We start from the raw sequence: 19,626 nt of genomic DNA, 5'->3' as shown, positions 1-19,626 counted from the left end.
AACTTGGAAGTCGTGTGGAAGCCACAGCCAGTAAACAGACAGATCCATCCGGTGATGCTTCTCAGAGACACAGTACAGCCTGAAATATACAAGTAATTGTATGCCTCATTACACATTTTTCATGACATCAATGATTCCATGTAATAAGGTTACCCCGTTACCACTTTTATGTGAATAAGTACTAGTAACAAAACGAAGTCTGCCGAACTTTGCGATAAATGTAACCGGAAAGAGCAGGTACGCCAGCGGCCAAAGTGAAGGTGCTACACAGAAAATTGTATGCCTCATGTTTGTGTGAAAGAAATGTTTAAAGTGAATGCAAGCAATACAAGTTTATTTGAGCCCAAGTAGAGTATTGCAACTTCGTGAAGGGCAGAAAGAAGTAAAGGTTGTGCCAGCCAACCAGAAAACCTCTCCCAGTACCCACCTCTGATCACCCGCTATGAAATCGGTGAAAGCCACAATACAGCTTGTATCTCTACGCCTCTTGGCTTGTGCTATGAGGCTATCATTACATAAACCGTCAATAGAAAAGTAAATACATTTCAGCATGCTTTATGGGAAGGCAGAAGGGTAGTTAAATATGCTTATACTGTAAGCGACATAAATGGCAAAATGTTCTAGGTCAAAGAAATATTTCGAGTTTATCAGCACTGACTGACAAGTAACGAGAACGTTGGCGCGTTTTAATGTTTAACTTTTCAGTGCGAGACAGTGGACAGAAGAGAGACCACTGGACACAAAAGCAATCAATTCCAAATATATTTTGCTGGAAGGATTAAAGAAAATATTTACAATGCATGTGCACTTCTACTGCAGAGTTCTCTCAGAAAGAAAGGGCAAGTTGCTATACAAAAGTACAAAAGCGTAACAATATTTGCCTAATAAAACAGAATAAACAAGCACGTAGTGATTGCTATTTCATGTCATCTAGAGAGTATTTCTGTTTGTCATGCAATCATAACGTGGTATTTCTCACTGAGTTTGTTGGTCAATCGGTTGCCGCAAGTGTACAGACCAGATGAATAATACAAATTTGGGGTGCAGCATCACTCGTGTCAGTGCATCATCAATTGACAAAAGTATAATTACCCCTTGAGTGAATAATGCTGCACTCCTAGGTGCATGTTGAGGCACCAGCCAATCTGCCCCATGTACATTTGACCAAATATAAAGATGATCAAAGGAATAGACTACACTACCCCTGACGCACAGCAGTCAAATTTGTTAGCATCTATAACGAAGCAAGGCTCTCTTGCCTGGATGCCTTTTTCCAATTCACCAGTGGCCAGTTTTGCACACATATTTCCAGCAAAAATAATGTAGGAAGTATATACACGAGTCCACTAGTGAACTTAAACAGGTGAGCAGGCAAGCGAGGTTTGCTTGCTTACAGATATTGACGCGAAATAGGTTTGCACGTGTTGAAACGGGACCCTTAAGGCGAGAACGACGAAGTTCGTGGTTGCGCGCGGGCTCTCCGAGGACCAGCCATCGCTACAGGCAGACGTTTTTTCTTAATCTGTCGGTGCTAAACTGTTTTAGTTGTCATAGCTGGGTGACATTTCTGGTGGACGTGCTGGGTACGGTCGATGTTAAGATCTCCGGAGTATACCCCAGACCTCAGCCCGGCGAGTAGTTCAACCGAGCTTACCCCTGTGCACGTACGTGCCAGCCGACGCCTCCAGGGACTCCAGCCACAGCACGGTCTGCTACCTGAACGAACTAGAATGACGACCCAACCACCTCCTGCCACTCCTGCAGCATCGCACGTTGTCGTCAATCACATCCGGACGCCGAATCCGTTCCACGGAAGTGCTTCAGAGGACGCCGATGATTGGCTTGACCATTTTGACCGGGTTGCCAACCTCAACGACTGGAACCACGAGCGTAAGCTACGTTACGTGTACTTCGCTCTTGAAGATTCCGCGAAAACATGGTTTGAGAACCACGAGGCGACACTGACGTCATGGGAAGAATTTCGTAGGCAGTTCCTCAATGCCTTCGCCAGGGCGGACAGGAAGGAGAGAGCGGAGTTAGCGTTGGAAGCAAGAATTCAAGGCCCGAATGAGCGAGTGACTGCGTACGTAGAAGACATGAATCGGCTTTTCAGACGTGCGGACCCTTTGATGACTGAAACAAAGAAGGTGCGCCATCTCATGCGCGGCGTCAAAGAGGAAATCTTTGCTGGCCTAATTCGAAATCCGCCGACGACACTTGCAGAGTTCCATGACGAAGCCAGTACTATGGAAAAGGCCCTTCAACAGCGGGCCAGGCAAAACAACCGCGACCGTGTCATTTCAAGGGAGCTCTCTGCCGTTACCCTCGGTAACGACGTTGGCGCCTTGCGAGAACTCATCAGGGCTGTCGTCAAGGAGGAACTGCAGAAGATGCAGACGACCACTGCCCCTGTGGGACAACTTTCCATTGCGGAAATGGTGCGCGCCGAGGTCCGACAGGCCGTCCATGTTCCTGGACAGTACGAGGCACCACAGCAGGTACCGCACGCTGAAATGAGTTACGCTGAAGCAGTACGCCGTCCGCCACCCTCAAGTGCGAGCAGCATGGTACACCCCACTCAACAAATGGACGTAAGCTTCAGGCCGCCTCGCAGCCCACCGCACATCGCCGAAGCAAGGACTAGGAAGAGCGACGTCTGGCGCACCACGGACTACAAACCCCTTTGTTTTCATTGTGGCGAAGCCGGGCACATCTACAGAATGTGTCCTTATCGTCATCTGGGGCTTCGTGGATTCTCACCGAATGCACCTCGTCCACGACCTGGTGAGCGGCCGCCGGAAATAGAGAGTTTCGTCACAAATCGTCGCAATGATGATCAGCGATGGCCGGAGCACCGTTCGTCGTCTCCTGCTCGTTACAGGTCACCATCACCAAGCCAAGCTTTTACTCGCGGCGCTCTGAGACGCCGCTCGCCTAGCCCGGCGGGTCGGGAAAACTGAGTTCAGCGACCTCCGGAGGTGAGGCCGCTGACGACGACCGTACGCAATATCCTCCACTACGACGACAACGACGAAAACAGAACGACGCAGACGTACAGACGAAGTCGAACACCTTGCGAGAGGTTGTAACGTCGAACATTCCCGTCACCATAGACGACGAAGAAATAACGGCGTTAATCGACACTGGAGCGGACACCTCAGTTATGAGCATGGACCTTGCCTGCAAGCTGAAGAAAGTTTCTACCGAGTGGACAGGGTCGCAGATTCGAACTGCAGGAGGCCATCTGCTAACCCCGGTAGGGAGATGCACAGCGCGAGTGAGTATTAGTGGGTTTACGTACCTCGGAGATTTTGTTATCCTCCCAAGCTGCTCGAGGGACCTAATTCTGGGAATGGACTTTCTGCAGGCTAATGGAGCTGTGATCAACTTACAAAAGTCGCGGGTAACGTTTTCGACGGCGCAGGCCTTAGCAGGGAGCAGCACTGACGACACGTATGTCAATGCCTTGAGGATTGTTGACGAGAACATCACGGTGCCACCAAGGAGCAGCGTATTGACCCTCGTCACCTGCGACGCATTCGACGGCTATGAGGGTATTGCCGAGGCAAATATCCCGCTGCTGCTTGAAAAACACATCTGCATCGCCCGGGGCCTTGTTCGAATACAGCACAAGTGCTCGCAAGTTTTGTTGACAAACTTCAGCCATGAGTATCAGCACGTCCCTCAAGGTACAGCTGTGGCATTCCTGAACGAAATTGCTGACTTCTCCGATATCAGCACGTTACAAGTGACTTCACCGGACGCAACAACTCACGCCAGCCTGAATACCCGCGTCCACATTAATGCTGACTTAGCAGATGTCCAGAAGGATCAGCTACTGGGCCTACTGACAGAATTCTCCGGCTGTTTTTCCACGGAATCCAAAGTCCAGCGCACTTCCGTTACGCAACACCGGATAGTTACAGAGGAGTCGGCGCGGCCTGTTCGTCAGCATCCGTATCGCGTGTCACCTATGGAGCGGGAGGCGATTAAGCGTCAAGTTCAAGAAATGCTAAAGGATGACGTCATCCAGCCGTCGACAAGTCCGTGGGCATCGCCTGTCGTCCTAGTAAAAAAGAAAGACAACACACTCCGCTTCTGCGTTGACTACAGACGGCTTAACCGAGTCACGAAACGCGACGTTTATCCCCTGCCGCGGATCGATGACGCTTTGGACCGTCTGCGTCATGCTCAGTTCTTTACTTCGTTAGACCTAAAGTCAGGCTACTGGCAAATCGAAGTGGACGAGCGTGACCGTGAAAAAACCGCCTTCGTGACTCCCGATGGGCTGTACGAATTTAAAGTGCTGCCTTTCGGTCTCTGTTCCGCTCCTGCTACGTTCCAACGAATGATGGACACTGTACTCGTTGGACTAAAGTGGCAGACGTGTCTAGTATACCTAGACGACGTTGTTGTGTTTTCCAGCACGTTCGATGAACATCTCACCCGGCTACGAAGTGTTCTTACCGCAATACGCAAGGCCAACCTCACCATCAAGCCTGAAAAATGTTACTTTGGCTTCCAGGAACTCAAGTTTCTAGGCCACGTGGTCAGCTCCCAAGGAGTACGACCAGACCCAGAAAAACTCGCTGCCGTTGCCGAGTTTCCTCGTCCTAAAGACAAAAAGTCTGTTCAGCGGTTCCTGGGCCTCTGCGCTTACTACCGTCGTTTCGTTGAAGGCTTCTCAAGGATTGCTGAACCGCTCACGAGACTGACGCGACAAGATGTGCCCTTTGCGTGGACGAAAGAACAGGAGCAGGCCTTCGCCGAATTGCGTAAACGCCTTCAATCCGCTCCAGTGCTGGCGCATTTTGATGACACCGCGGCAACTGAAATACACACCGACGCCAGCAACGTAGGACTCGGGGCCATTCTGGTTCAATGGCAAGATGGCGCAGAACGTGTAATTGCGTATGCCAGTCGTAGTCTCACAAAAGCAGAAGCTAATTATTCAACGACCGAAAAAGAATGCTTAGCAGTCGTGTGGGCTATCAGCAAGTTCCGACCCTACTTATACGGCCGGCCATTTCGAGCGATCAGTGATCACCACTCGCTCTGCTGGCTTGCCAATCTACGAGACCCGTCAGGTCGCCTCGCTCGTTGGAGCCTCCGCCTCCAGGAATACGACATAACTGTTGTCTACAGATCCGGCCATAAGCATAGCGACGCTGACTGCTTGTCACGTTCTCCTATTCCTTTGACATCCTCCGACTTGGAGCTAGATTTGCCGTTTCTTGGTGTCGTCGACGTGGTGCGCATGGCTGACTATCAACGTGCAGACTCTGAGCTGCTTCCAGTCATCCGATATCTCGAGGGAGCTGACGTTGTTGTCCCACGCCCACTTTCACGAGGATTGACGTCGTACTGCCTGCGAAACGATGTCCTGTATACGAAAAATTTCGAGAACAGCCAGGAAACGTTCCTTCTCGTCGTTCCGGCGGCACTGCGCGAGGAAGTTTTACAGGCGTGTCACGACGATCCCTGTGCCGGCCACTTAGGCTTCGCGAGGACATTAGCGCGCATACGGCAAAAATACTATTGGCCACACCTATTTTCGTCGGTTCAGCGCTATGTGCGAACATGCCGTGACTGCCAGAGGCGTAAAGTTCCACCCGTCAAGCCTGCCGGCCTCCTTCAGCCGTTGGATCCGCCTCCGGCGCCGTTCCAGCAAGTGGGAATGGACCTTCTTGGGCCGTTCCCCACGTCCTCCTTGCAAAATAAGTGGATAATCGTGGCAACTGACTATTTAACTCGCTATGCGGAGACGAAAGCTGTGCCGCGGGGAACTGCTGCTGAAGTCGCCAGCTTCTTCGTCCACAACATCGTGCTTCGCCACGGTGCACCCGCTGTACTCATTACTGACCGCGGTGCGGCGTTTACAGCGGAGTTATTGCAACACGTCATCACACTGACGCACACCGACCACCGAAAGACCACAGCCTATCATCCCCAAACTAACGGCTTAACAGAGCGCCTAAACAGAACATTAGCCGACATGCTCTCCATGTACATTGATGTGGAACACAAAACATGGGATGAAATTTTGCCATACGTCACGTTTGCTTACAATACCGCTGTGCAGGAGACCACCGAGTTTACACCATTCGAGCTTGTTTACGGACGTCGCGTTACAACTCCCTTAGACGCCATGCTCCCGGTAGACCACGGAACCACAAGGAATGACAACACTGAAGATTTCGTCGAGAAAGCCGAGGAAGCTCGCCAGCTTGCTCGGAATCGCATCCGCACCCAGCAGAATACCGACGCCTACCGTTACAACCGGACCCGACGTAATGTCCAGTACCTACCAGGCGACCGCGTGTGGGTGTGGACACCTATCCGACACCGCGGGCTCTCCGAGAAATTGTTGCGCCGCTACTTCGGCCCCTACGAAGTTGTACGCCGCCTCAGTGATGTGAACTACGAGGTGGTGCCTCAAACCTCTGATGCTGGCTCGAACCGACGCCGTCCCCGTGCTGAAGTCGTCCACGTAGTACGGATGAAGCCGTACTACGCACGCCAGGGCTAAGCAACCCTCACAAACTGCTTCAGCATTGTGTACATGCCTCTATGTTTTTTTTTTTTTTGCCTTTTCATGTTGGCACTCTTGCCCATAGTGCGCGCCCGCTGCCCTTGAAGCGACCGGGCCGGTCGCTTTTGAGAGGGGAGCAATGACGCGAAATAGGTTTGCACGTGTTGAAACGGGACCCTTAAGGCGAGAACGACGAAGTTCGTGGTTGCGCGCGGGCTCTCCGAGGACCAGCCATCGCTACAGGCAGACGTTTTTTCTTAATCTGTCGGTGCTAAACTGTTTTAGTTGTCATAGCTGGGTGACAATATCAGCAGATTTGTCTAGTGTTTTTCAGAGAAAGCTTACTATATTAGGCAGTGCCCTCGTATCAGAAATTACATCTCCCCACTGAGAAAAAAACTTCTGCACTACATATTCGCACATCTTGTGCTACTGAATTTTTTCTTCTTTCCATCAAAATAGTCAGTTGTTAGCAGTAGCCTTGTATGGTCTCCCTCCCTTCCCTGCATATGTTTTGTCCGGAAAAGGTTTATGAACTGACTGGCAAACTCAGAGGAACAGTGCAACTTTCACATGGCGGATATGGTTAGTGTTCAGGAGCCGCACAAGTACGGTGATAGGCGTGTGTTGGTATACTGTAGGAATAGTAGGTGCAAGCAAGCTTCGACATTGCCGCAATGCTCCAGCTCTCGCGCGGCTACAGTGCTTAAGCACCACAGAAGTGTAAGTGCACCACAACAAAAACAAGAAGGCAAACCAACCATGGATTTCACTCCAGCAGACACAACACAGGCTGTTTCATGTAGCTGAAATACAAGAAAATTGCAATGCTTGTACACCCAACTTAAAACCCTAAGAGTTGCAGTGCATGCGATGCTTCTTCTAGACACAAGCATTTTTTGTCAGAAATACGTTTAGGGTTGCACATACTGCTTTCAATTTATCGGCCCAGTCAACGAAGTCTCACTGATTGCATCACAATTGGGACTTGCTGAATGAACCTATTCTGACCTGAACAGTGCTAAGTAGAATGAATAGAAGACTGCTCACAGTGCCGAGCAAATACATAAGATGAAACACAGCATATGCAAAGGGACCCAGCACATTAGAAATATTTCTTCACAGGTGTATAATTAGTGCCAGTGCCAAGGAGTGAGTTTCACGAGGTGCTGTTGAAATGAAATTTATTTGATGAGCAACACTGCAATAACAAGCAAACGCCTTACCAAGAGCAAGGATACAATTAAACACTATGGAAGAAATTCTGTACTTCTTTAATAACAGATCTACCAGTTAACTAAGTGGTTTATGCTGTATTGACTAGAAAAGAAAAATAATTTAACTGGACAGACTCGCAACTGCTACGATGCCTACTTGCGCGAATGAGGATATCTTGCAAAGAAAAAAAAGAAAATAATTCGAGCATACCAGAAAACACCTCCCTACTGTAATAACTGCAGCACAGTGAATACGGACCTTCCTGCAAAATTTCAAGGAATTCATCCTCTCAAATATGTTTGCCAGTGGCAGTTATATTGGGAACAACACAAAAATAATTGTGTCATTGGTATTAAACAACGGTAAGCACGCTGTACGCTTAGACCTGTGGCATATTTGGCCCCATGCAATTTGTATTCTCACGTGAGCATTCAGTACAAACCGAAAGAAATGCTCCAAAAGAAGTTGTAGCATAGAAAACAGCTCATAAATATTAAACCTTCAAGAATTGATATTATGATATAGGACACAAAGCAAAAATAAACGAAACTCACAGGCAAGCAATTGATGCAAGAAAGTATAGTAAGTATCATGACATGTTAGATATACTTCTAGGGAGAACACGATAATCTTGGCATAACCTCTAAGAACACAAATAAGCAGCTAGTTGAATAAAGTTGCATATATATTTAGCGTACTTAGTAAGGTGTGTTAGGAATATGCAAATAGGCTTCTCCGTGAATGATTCCGATACCCTCCTTTTTGGAACCCGTGCTACTCATGCATACCTGACCCGACAATCCAGATTATGCCCCATGCTGCTGAATTTCTGGGGGCTCTTCCGTTATGTGTACACCGTTGTGGGTGACGGCTTCGCCACTACAAAAGAAGTTCTGTGTTAACTTATGGCAGTGGCACATAAAGCTGTCACATTATAAACACTTGCAAGGAGCGCCTAGAATAGTTATGAAAATATTGTTTACATTAGCTCAGGGTCACCAAAAAGCACCAGGTAGAAGTCACTGATGAATGTCATGACAATAGAAACCTTCATCACATAAAATTTTCACCTACACACAATACCTGCACATTAGGAAGAAATGTTTGCTTACGTAATAATTCTTTTTTTTTTCATAACAGCTTAATCAACTTTCCGCTATCATGTTTAATTACGTGAAACTTATGTGAACACCTCTTGTCTTAAAAAGTAAGCTGTACTAGTAACAATCTGTGAATGCTCACATTTTCTCACCGAAATCTTCTCGTATACCGAAAACGTTGTAAGCAGAGATCATTTATAACGTCTAAACATTCAAAGCAAAAAAAGTCATTGCACAAATAATCGGCGAAACGGCAGATGTGCCTTTTTTATGCAACTTCACCTGAAAAGCGGGAGTTCGCTCACAGGCGCACATTACGAACACGGATTACTTCCGAACGTAATCTTTACCACCGGAAGAAAACGCTATAAAGATTTTCAATTTCGCACTAAGGCAATAAATTTGCGTAACTAAATTCTGACAATGAGCGCACAGAAAGCGCTCATTTTACTATTTACGTGGAAGTTTTATTCCCTACGTTCGCAAGGCACTCATGCACACACGGCAAGTACGCACAACACGCATGTGTTTAGCAAGCACAATTACTTACCTTTTTCAATGTTACTACGTGCTCGAAAAGAGCCCTCCAACCTGCTGTTGCTGCGATGTTACTCCAAGCACATATGCCGTTGCGTAGTGGAGGAGCTGAAGCGCGCTGATAATACGCATTTCTTTGACACGCCACCCAACTTTCCGCGACAACCAGGCACAAAGGTCCACGGCATGAACATCGTTGGTCCACATTTGATTGGCGCGCCACGTATACGGCGAGTTTCCCGAGAGAAACAAGCACACTTTTGTGTGCGCGAACTGAGGCACATTTCGACCCGCCGTGGTTGCTCAGTGGCTATGGTGTTCGGCTGCTGAGGACGAGGTCGCGGGATCGAATCGCGGCCACGGCGGCCGCATTTCCATGGGGGAGAAATGCGAAAACACCCGTGTACTTAGATTTCCGTGCACGTTAAAGAACGCCAGGTGGTCGAAATTTGCGGAGTCCTCCACTACGCCGTTCGTCATAATCAGGAAGTTGTTTTGGCACATAAAAGCCCACAATTTATTATTAAGTCACATTTCATTATAACAAACACAAAACCACGCGATTACACAAACGCGTCGTAGTAGCACGCACAACCAACAGGCACTCAAAAAAATAGAGAACAGGATGGACGAATGAATCCTACGAGCGTGTCCTTTCAAACAGGGTGGTGGGTGACGCCGCCAACAGGTCGCATGGGGCGTGCGTAGGCGCGTGCGGTTGTTGTGGAATCCGTGATGCCTAAAATATTAACCAGCACAGTTTCCTTTTTTGTCGTGTGGCGCACAACTACACATGTTGTTGTGATACATGTTCCATCGAACTTTCTGTATTGTCCATTATAGCTTAGCCCAGAAAGAAATTCTATGGGGTATTTCTGATTTTCAATAACTTCTCCCGAATGCAGCCAGCAAAAGCATGGCCTTTGAGATCCAGTTATGTTATCCCCAGGAAGCCGTCGTTGAACTATGCGCCCATGATTTCAACTATTTGACTTCGACTGAGAGGGAATATTTGTTTTGAAGCCCCTACGTGAAGTTTTGCACTCCTACCTGTGATACCGGCGCCATCACTTCGTTTCGAATGACTTGCTGCAGCAGTGCGACATTTCCGTGCACTTTTTAGGCGTTTAAGTCGGAAAGCATCAAATCTACGAGGGCTTATTCCTCGTGTGGCGGAGGTTAGACCCTTGTCGTCCGCAACTGCTTTCGTGTCGGTGTGTTGAATACGAGGGGGTTGCACTCCTGCTGTCTGCACCTTATGTGTTTATCATGGGGCCCACGAATCTCTGCAGTGTGAATGTGTTCCAAGTGTCGTGCACCACAAGTGTGTGGCGGTGTTCGATGTGTTTGCAGCCAACTGTTGCAGTGCATTCCAGCAAGCAGACCTAACCGGTTACACGCAGTTTTCTTTGTTTCTTAATTATCTTTGAGAGTTACCTGCATCTGCGCTAGAATTACCACAATGCGTTTCCATGACGTTGCATTGTGAATGTGTAATTTTGTGTCGTTTTTGCCTTCCCCAATGAGTGTCCTTTTAAAGATTTTCTTGCTTGATAGTGCAAATGTCTGTAATGTGGCCGAATTATTCTGGCTCTTTATTCCTTAAGAATAGCAGTGAGTAGTAATTTTACAAGATCTTAGCAATCCAGCTCTGCACATCGAGCTACAATGCAAAGTATGTAAATTTGTTTCAGTGCATGAATCTTACAATCATGTGTCAGTATGTCAGCATGTTCTGAGTGCTGAGGGCTTCGCAGTATACTAAAGGAAAATGTAGTTTTTACTCATCTGAAGTAGTGTATGTCACTTCTTCATATCATTTGTTCCAAGTAAAGTATTTTCTAGGGCGCACAGCTGACTTCCTAAATTAAAGGACACTTTGAAGTACTATTGAAAATTAGGCCTTGCAATGTTTCGACATGAAACCAGGAGTATTATACATTGTGCCATGTGTAGTTCCTCCATACAAATATCTATACGAATATACAAAATCTCATTCTTCTATTGCACGTAGTTTGTAAGTCATCAAGCAAAAAATGACTTAAGCCTGTTATGCAGGGCCATGATTCCAAACAATCTTGTTAGTTCGGCAGTTGGCTCTGGTACTACATTAGCGTGTATGTGGGATGTTTATCTGCATTTGTCCGGACGATGGTACAGAACGCGGCATCAGCAGAAATCTGCTCACTAGAAAATAACCTTCAATGTCATACTACTACCAAGATGACAGATTTACTCAGCGAACATGTATCGTTTTTTGAGTTGCACATTTGCCAAGCCATCTGTAATCATAGTGTTTGTGTTAAGTAAATATCAGCCCTTTCTCTCGCTCAATTTGCAGAATCGCTATCAGGGTCTCACATTATGGTTTATTTAATATAACGTAAGGAAAAGCAAGCATTATGAAGCACGACTGCTAGGTATGAGTACCGGCTTTCAGCACATCACTGGAGAGTGATTTTATGAAAGGTAGAAACAGAAGCTTTTATTCATGATAACTGCTTTTTCGTGCCTTCCTACTAAGTATAGGATTGGTACGCATTCATTAGACATTACACTCAAATATTTTGCAGCTACTTGTTTTCCAAAGCTTCAGATCAGCCATCAATGAGCAGCCATGATACCTCTATTGAAAGTAGTAACGAACAGGTTAGGTAGGCTCCTTTTAGAACTAGCGACGAAGTTAGAGGGCCTTTGAAGACATGAAATGGGTAATAGCGGCCGGCGAAGATGAACTACCATTCCGTTTAATCAAAAATGGAGGAGACATATTGCTTCAAAAACAAGCGGCCCTTTACACTAACGGTCTATGGACTTCATGGGTCCCAGAGAACTGTAAGAATGCAAACATTGTACTAATCCACACAAAGGAGGACGTTAAAGAACTGAAAAATTACGTTCCCATTAGCTAACTTTCAGTATTATACAAGATATTCACCAAGATAAGCTTCAATGGAATCAGAGAGACATAGAGACTATCAGAAAAACCCAGAATTTTGCCGGGGCGTATACAACCGCTGGGATGCTGCTCTGCATAGGGATGGGGAATGGGATTAAAAGATTCCAGAGGAGAGTGGAAGAAAAAGAGAGTAAAAATAAATAGAAAATGTGCAAGTGGACCTGACACTAACATTTACAGGTGACATGGCGGGTAATATTAGGCTTTTGTGTATGAAATATGCAATGTTTAAAGCTTTCCTATTAGACAAATTTCTGACAGGTATTTGAACAACAAATCCAAAAACCGCCGCTGTTTTGAAGGGCCGGGGCATTGGAGCTAAGATGCTCGGTAATGTCAACGGTTCGTGGCAAATCATGCCCATTTGTTGCTCAAAAAACTCTCTCGTCGCGCTGCGCGGGGCATTCTAGTAATATGTGCTCCCTTGTCTCTATGTTACCACAGTTATCACAGTAGGAGTTAGTCGTAAGCCCTATGCGGTACAGATAATTGTTCGTGTATGCCATGTTCAGTCGAAGACGAAGGTACAATCTAAGTGTCGAGGAAGTGGTCGTGGAATTTTCGGTCTCGTCTCGGTGTCAATGTAACACAGGAAGTTATCTTCGTGAAGCGGCAGATTCCAGATACGTTCTTTTTCTTGATAGGCATATTGCCATGTTTGAAGCGTCGGCTTTTGTAAAATATTTCGTTTTGAAATTGCGGTACTGGAGCCCATTTCGGGCAGCTTCATCCTTTTTCATTTCTCGAAATGCCGGCATGGCCAGGTATTCAGTGGAACTTGATGCAATGCCCAGAAATCTTAGCCTTGTGGTGCAGATAAGCAATATAAAATGCTGCAGGTTGATTGTTGCAACGCTTGAGCCTGTTCCACATACTTTGTAGGGCTGCTTTTGAATCCGTGAAAATCACCGGTGTCTTTGGCGGCTACATACACAAGGGCAACCATAATGTCATATAGCTCTGCGCAAGTAGATGATGCCGGTCGCTAAAGGCGAAACGAGAACCGTTGCCCTGTAGAAGGAACAAAGAGTCCGTATGATCATCGATGTGGAGTTGTAGAGCCATCTGTGAAAATGTGGGTTGCGGCTGCGTATTCTTCACGCATATATTTCAAAACTATCTGGTGTGTCGCTGCTTGAGGTATTTTCTTTATCGCACTGATTCCAGGGATATATCGCAGGATTTCCAGTGGGTACAGTGTCCATGGTGAACAGTTTCGTGGCATAATTTGTGACGCCTGAGCAGGAATCGAAATAGATATGCTTCCAACGGCCCGTCCTAAGCTAGATGTAGCATGAGTTCTCGAAGTATCCTTTAAAAAGTGAGTCTTCGTATGAATGACGTGGTGGAGGTGAATCCGAAATGTCTCCTGCAAAGATATCACTTCAAAAGGCAGGCATCCAGCTCTCTGCTACAATTCCTGAAAGGGACGACCTCTTCGGAAGGCCAAGACATACGCGAAGGCAGTTGTTCCGTGCTGGCTGAAGTTTTCTCTTGTTTGTGGGAGACATTTTGTGCAGGATCGGTAGGTAATATCATGGTGTTCCGACGACGTAAGCCTTATGAAGGAGCACCATTGATCGACAGTTGCTGCCCCACTGTGATCCGGCTAAACGTCGAAATACGTGCGACACCGAGTTTCCTATCGATCGTCACTCCGAGAAAGCTTTAAGTTTTGATGTATGGAAGGGTAAGACCACCCAACACTAGTGGGTATTGTTCCATTCACCTCCGCGTGAAATGGAATCAGGACAACATTGGACCAAGTGAAACCAAGTGAAACGTCAGGTTTCAGGAAGGGATACGCTACAATGGATCACATCCATGTCAACAATAAGGTAATCCAGAATTCCGCTGAGTACACACAGCCTCTCTATGTGGCGTTCATAGATTACGAAAAGGAATTAGACTTAGTACAGATGCCAGCCGTCTTAGAGGCATTACATAATCAAGGTGTACGGGACGCTTCTGTAGATATCTTGGAAAGTACCTACAGAGAATCGACAGCTGGCATAACTCTCCAAAATAAAAACACGAAGATACCTATAAAGAAAGGGTCAGACAAGGAGTCACAATCTCTCCAGTGCTATTCGCTGAGCGCGTGGAAGAGGTATTCAAGCTATTAAACTGGAAAGCACTCGGAGTAAGTATCAACGGCGAATGTCTCAGCAACCTTCAGTTTGCAGATGACATTGTCCTGTTCAGCGACACTGGGGACTAGTTACAACAAATGATTGAGCACCTTAACATAGAGAGTCTAAGAATGGGGCTGAAGATTAATATGCAGAAGACAATGATAATCATGAATAGCCGGGCAAGAGTACAAAACTTAAGGATCGCCAGTCAGCCTCTAGGGTCCCTGAAGGAGTACGTTTACCAAGGTCAATTACTCGCAGGAGGCCCTGATCATGAGAAGGAAATTTGCAGAAGAATAAAAATGGGTTGGAACGCATTCGCAGACATTGTCAGATCCTGACTGGAAGCTCACCATCATCATTAAAAAGACAGGTGTACAGTCAGTGAATTATACCGGTGCTGACTTATGAGGCAGAATTTTGGAAACTGAAACAGAAGCTGGAAAACAAGCTAAGGACCACGCAAACAGCGGTGGGATGAATAATGTTAGGTTTAACGTATAGAGACAGGAAGTGAGCGATGTGGATCAGGGAGAAAACAAGTATAGCTGATATTCTAATTCAGTTTAAGAGAAAGGAATGTAGCAGGGCAGGTAATGCAATTCGTAGGTTAGGTGGCTGGTGCACAATTAGGGTTACAGAATGGGTGCCAAGAGAAAGGAAGCGCAGCCGAGGACGGTAGAAGACTATGTGGACTGATGAAACTAAGAAATTCGCAGGCGCTTGCTGCAATTGGTTGGTGCAGGACAGGGGTAATTGGAGATAGCAGGGAGAGGCCTTCGTACTGCAGTGGACATAAAGTAGGCTGATGATGATGATGTTGGGAAGATACATTAGGAAGAACTCGGGAGCAATATTTTTTGCAATTTCTTTGGGCAGTAGCTATCCAATGGAATGTGGTCCTGTACAAGTTGTTGGGAGCGAGAGACAACTTTTTCTTAAGTGATGCCTGGTTGCCCGGATGATCTCGTTTTGCTCTCGCAACGATGCCCTGATGTTCTCGTCTAGGCGCCTTGATAACTGCTTTGGCTTTTCTATCAAGGTCACTTGAAGGCCGCCGACAACGGGAGCTGAAAGTATTTCATGCTTACCCCACGGCGTGCTCCCTCCTGAAGTAGGCAGAGTCACCGACGAGAGTGGCACTGGAGAGCACTTCGCGTGCTTGCACGAGCTATTGTCGATCATACCTCGACGCACCATTATCAAGAGCCGCCATAGAAATTTGGAAGGCGGTTCATAACTTACTTGTGGCAAAAGCAATTTGCAACACTCGTTAAGACGAACTACCCTAGCACAAATTGCCTTCGTCACTGTGGACGGCCTAGCCCATTGGTTGGTGTATTTAACCCTTTATCTGGCGTAGGTGCGAGAAAATGCGCTGACGGATTACATTAGCTTCACAGTAAACTGCTAGTTTATCTTGTCCAGATGTACTATATTAAATAACTTGTTTTTGCAGTCAGCTGCAGCAAATATGGAACATTTTCAAGCTTAAAGTCGTAAGGCTGTATGTAATTGAATTACGGCATGCCCACTTGCTATCTCAACGAACGGTTAAGTTGTTCAATCAACCGCTATAGTCATAGCTTTCCCGCAAATTATGTAAGCAGCCTAATTGTGTCTGCGACTAAACTACAGCCAAGTCGTAATGTATAAAATAGGTGTCCATCAACCTAACGTGCTTCCTTTACTTGTCTTATTAGGCTAAACAGCACATTGGAACGGGCAAATAATATGAAGGTATCTTTGGATCGCTGAAAGGAAAAGCTTCCCCTAGGCGCATCATATTTACTCGTGCTACTGGCACTCTAACTGTATGGCAATTTTATATCAAGTCAACGACCAGTAAAATGACTACATTGATGTTTTGGTTACAGTGCAAATACCTTGTTCATATAAAGAGAAATGGAAGATGGTCGGCGCTGGAAAAGTTTACTTACGCTTGGGTATGTGACCAAGTCAATTCGCATAGATGAGGCGAAGATTTTCCTTCGCCCATTCCATGGACATAAGGTACCCGTACGGGCTTCGAAACGTGAATTTCGTCGTTTTACTACATTACCTGGATAGACGACTTACGTCAAACTGATCATTACGTCTGACTTGGTTACTACGCGGCGTGTCAAGACACACTCCAATAGAAGACTGCCTTTTCAAAACTAAGAGAAATGGGGAACTTCATTCTAAAGAGAATATTTCTGCACGCTGCCTTCCCACCGGCATTGTGTAGATGATTTCGCCTGACTCGACGCTTTTCCTTTGAGCTCCGCGAGACATTTCCGTGAGGCTTTTGGTGGTGCTGTGTACTCACGACATTAGGTTACGATGGCGGGTAAGTCGCGATTGCAGTAAGTGTTATTTGTAACGGTTAATTACGTTGGAATTGGTGAACATTTGTTGATATTTTTTCTGCAGGATGACGCGGTGGATTTGGTGGAATGCATGCGGAAAAAAGAAATCTTCAATAGTCAACTCTTCGCTATTTCGATCACCATGAAAGGCCGCTGGTACACACCCAAACTGGACGATGAAGACTATGCAGGCTGGGGCGAGTACTCTGTGTTCAAACCGTGCAAGCGCTTCGAAAGATACGGGATTCCCCAACTGGTGAGCGCCATAATACAACGCTAGGCGATGTACCTTACACCACATTTACAAGATTGGTTAAAGCAATTTAGGTGTTGACCGACCAAGAAACAAACAAAATAGTCACTGTTGAGCTGCAGTGCAAGTTTGACGTAGAGCATGTGTATAGCAGTGAGAAAAGCAATCAAAGCTACGAAATTGGGGAACAGAAGGTCGCAGTACCAAACCAAGGAAGCACAGCCGAAACAGCAGGCCAGCGATTGAAATAGAGTATGTGAGAGGCACCTAAATTCCTTAGCAGTTCAAGCCACTGTGGCATAGTCCTAGTCTGCTTAGTGCCGTAATCCTTGTTTTTTAAATAAAGCGCTTTGTTCCAACACATTTTGCAAACAAAATATAGATTATGTCTACCATTTCTGTTTATCGGAAGCAGAATTTTCTCAACAAATGTACGACAGTAACCTTGATATGGCTAGGAAGTCCTAACTATCCACCCACATTTAGTTGTCTTTCCCGGTGAGGCTTTTACAAAGATTATCATTCCAGTCCATGTTCCCAGGACCAAATTTAGACTACAGGGGCACGTAATTGAATTGAATTTGGTACTTGCGTATTACGTCTAAAAACCAAGACTTGATCATGATTCACGCCTTAGTGGGGTCTCCGGTCTAATTTTTACCACCAGGGAATCTTCAACGTGCTTCCAATGCACGGGGACATGGGTGTCTTTGCGTTTTGCCCCCGTCGAGATGTGGCCGCCAATACCGGCCTTTGATGCCGCGACATCGTGCTTTGTAAAGCTGCCGCAGCGGATAGGGGGCTCGGAAAACAGATGAAAAGATGCGTTCGGTTATATCCCAGCAAAGCATTACAATCACGTTTTTCGAGCATCAGCATTCTCATGACAAATGGAATATTATCATGCGATTTGGCATATGCCATATTTGCCATATTTGGCATATTTGGCAGTTAAGGGAATGTAAAAAAGTAAAATGTACGTGCAGTCGCAAGCGCAAACTCTTCACAATGCAGGATTAATTTGGATATTTTGGTAGATATTTACGAACGCGGATACCAGGATTGTGGATTCGTTCGAGACGAATGCGTCAAGCAGAAGCTAAATCTAACGCAGAAAGCATAACACGGCTTTTCTGCGTTTTCTATGAAGAGAGAGAGAGAAGAATACAGGAAGGCAGGGATGTTAACCAGTCAATAGTCTGGTTGGCTACCCTACACTGGGAGATGGCAGGAGGGGAAGAGAAAGAAGGGCGAGAGAAGGTGTAAGTACGTGTACGGACAGCACTTGAGTTAAAGGTCGCCCAAGCAAACCAGAAGTTCTGAGAAAACACAAAAGTGCCTTCACTGCCTTCTGAGCCGATGGTCGGTCGGGACGGTGCTCTAATATTGTCTGTTCACTCAGAGGATGATCATCTAGTTTCCTCAATGCGTTGGACATAGACTGTCTTTGTGCTTGAAATTGAGGACAATGGCACAATAAGTGTTCAATGTTCACGCTTCACGCCGGTGTAGACCGGCTGGAGGTCTGAGTTGAAGTGACTGGTTTAGTCTGTGCAGTCTTGTGCGCCTTGTATGTACGGTATTCCACTCTGCTAAGAAGATCGTGCGTGCTAGAATGCCAAGTTGTCTGGCGGCGTCGGTCCTTGAAAGAGGAATGGGGACGCAGCAGTCGTCTTGATTTGTCGTCCGAGCTGCCTTATCGGCGTCATCATTTCCAATGATACCGCAATGACCTGGTATCCACTGAAAAGACATATCATGGCCTTTTTCTCTTAAGTGATGGACAAGTTCCGCGATTTCGCACGTGAGCTGATCGTGAGTTCCATGTCGGAGAAATGACTGCACACATTGCAAGGCCGGCCTTGAATCGCAGAAGACTGCCCATTTTCTTGGACTTTCATCATTTATCACTTGAAGCGCGTCGCGGAGAGCCGCGAGCTCTGCAGCTGTAGACGTAGTGACATGGGAAGTCTTGAACCGCTTGGTTATATTTATTGCTGGTATAACTACAGCGCCGCCGGAACTGGTTGATGTAGTTGATCCATCAATGTAGGTGTGTGGCAGTCGCTGTATTTCTCGTGCAAGAGAAGCAAAGCTGGTTGCTTGAGCTCTGATGATGGCAAGTCCGACTTTCTCTGAAGTCCTGGGATTGTAAGGTTCACTTGAGTACGGTGCATACACCATAGAGGAATGGAAGGCCTTGCCGCAGGTGTGTAACCTGACCTGAAAAATGCACGGCGCGCGAAGACAGTCGCACTGAATGTCGTGTGGGGCCTATCTACTGGGAGACTTGCTAGGTGGTGGGTAGGGGTCCGGGCGAAGTGTCTTATGTGCACATGCATTGTTTCAATGCTAATGTGCATTCTAATAGTGAAATGTTGAGCGACTCCAATAACTTCAGTCGTTGACGCACTCCGCGGTAGACCGAGATATATCTTGAGGGCTTGGGCTTGGCTGCTTTGGATTATATTCAGGTTAGTTCTGCAGGTGTTGGACATGACCGGTAGGCTGTACCGCAGGAGTCTAATAAAGAGGACCCTG

The 19,626-nt window shown here is 46.5% G+C and overlaps 1 protein-coding gene across 5 annotated transcripts in view; it reads left to right on the top strand.

The window, feature by feature from the left end:
• LOC126538696 (uncharacterized) overlaps nucleotides 1–19,626 on the top strand; it is a 98,710-nt gene that overhangs the window by 64,714 nt on the left and 14,370 nt on the right. For 3 of the 5 annotated variants that reach the window (XM_055074949.2, XM_055074950.2, XM_055074948.2), the window contains exon 9: nucleotides 16,897–17,088. The exons of the other annotated variants lie outside the window; for them this stretch is intronic. In XM_055074949.2, coding sequence (XP_054930924.1) covers nucleotides 16,897–17,088 — 192 coding nt within the window. The remainder of the gene's footprint in view (nucleotides 1–16,896; nucleotides 17,089–19,626) is intronic. 5 annotated transcript variants of the gene reach the window in all.

The sequence above is a fragment of the Dermacentor andersoni genome, chromosome 8 (genome assembly GCF_023375885.2).
Source record: "Dermacentor andersoni chromosome 8, qqDerAnde1_hic_scaffold, whole genome shotgun sequence".
Classification (NCBI taxonomy): domain Eukaryota; kingdom Metazoa; phylum Arthropoda; class Arachnida; order Ixodida; family Ixodidae; genus Dermacentor; species Dermacentor andersoni.
Note: the sequence above shows the minus strand (reverse complement) of the source record. Positions and strands in the feature narration are given on the sequence as shown.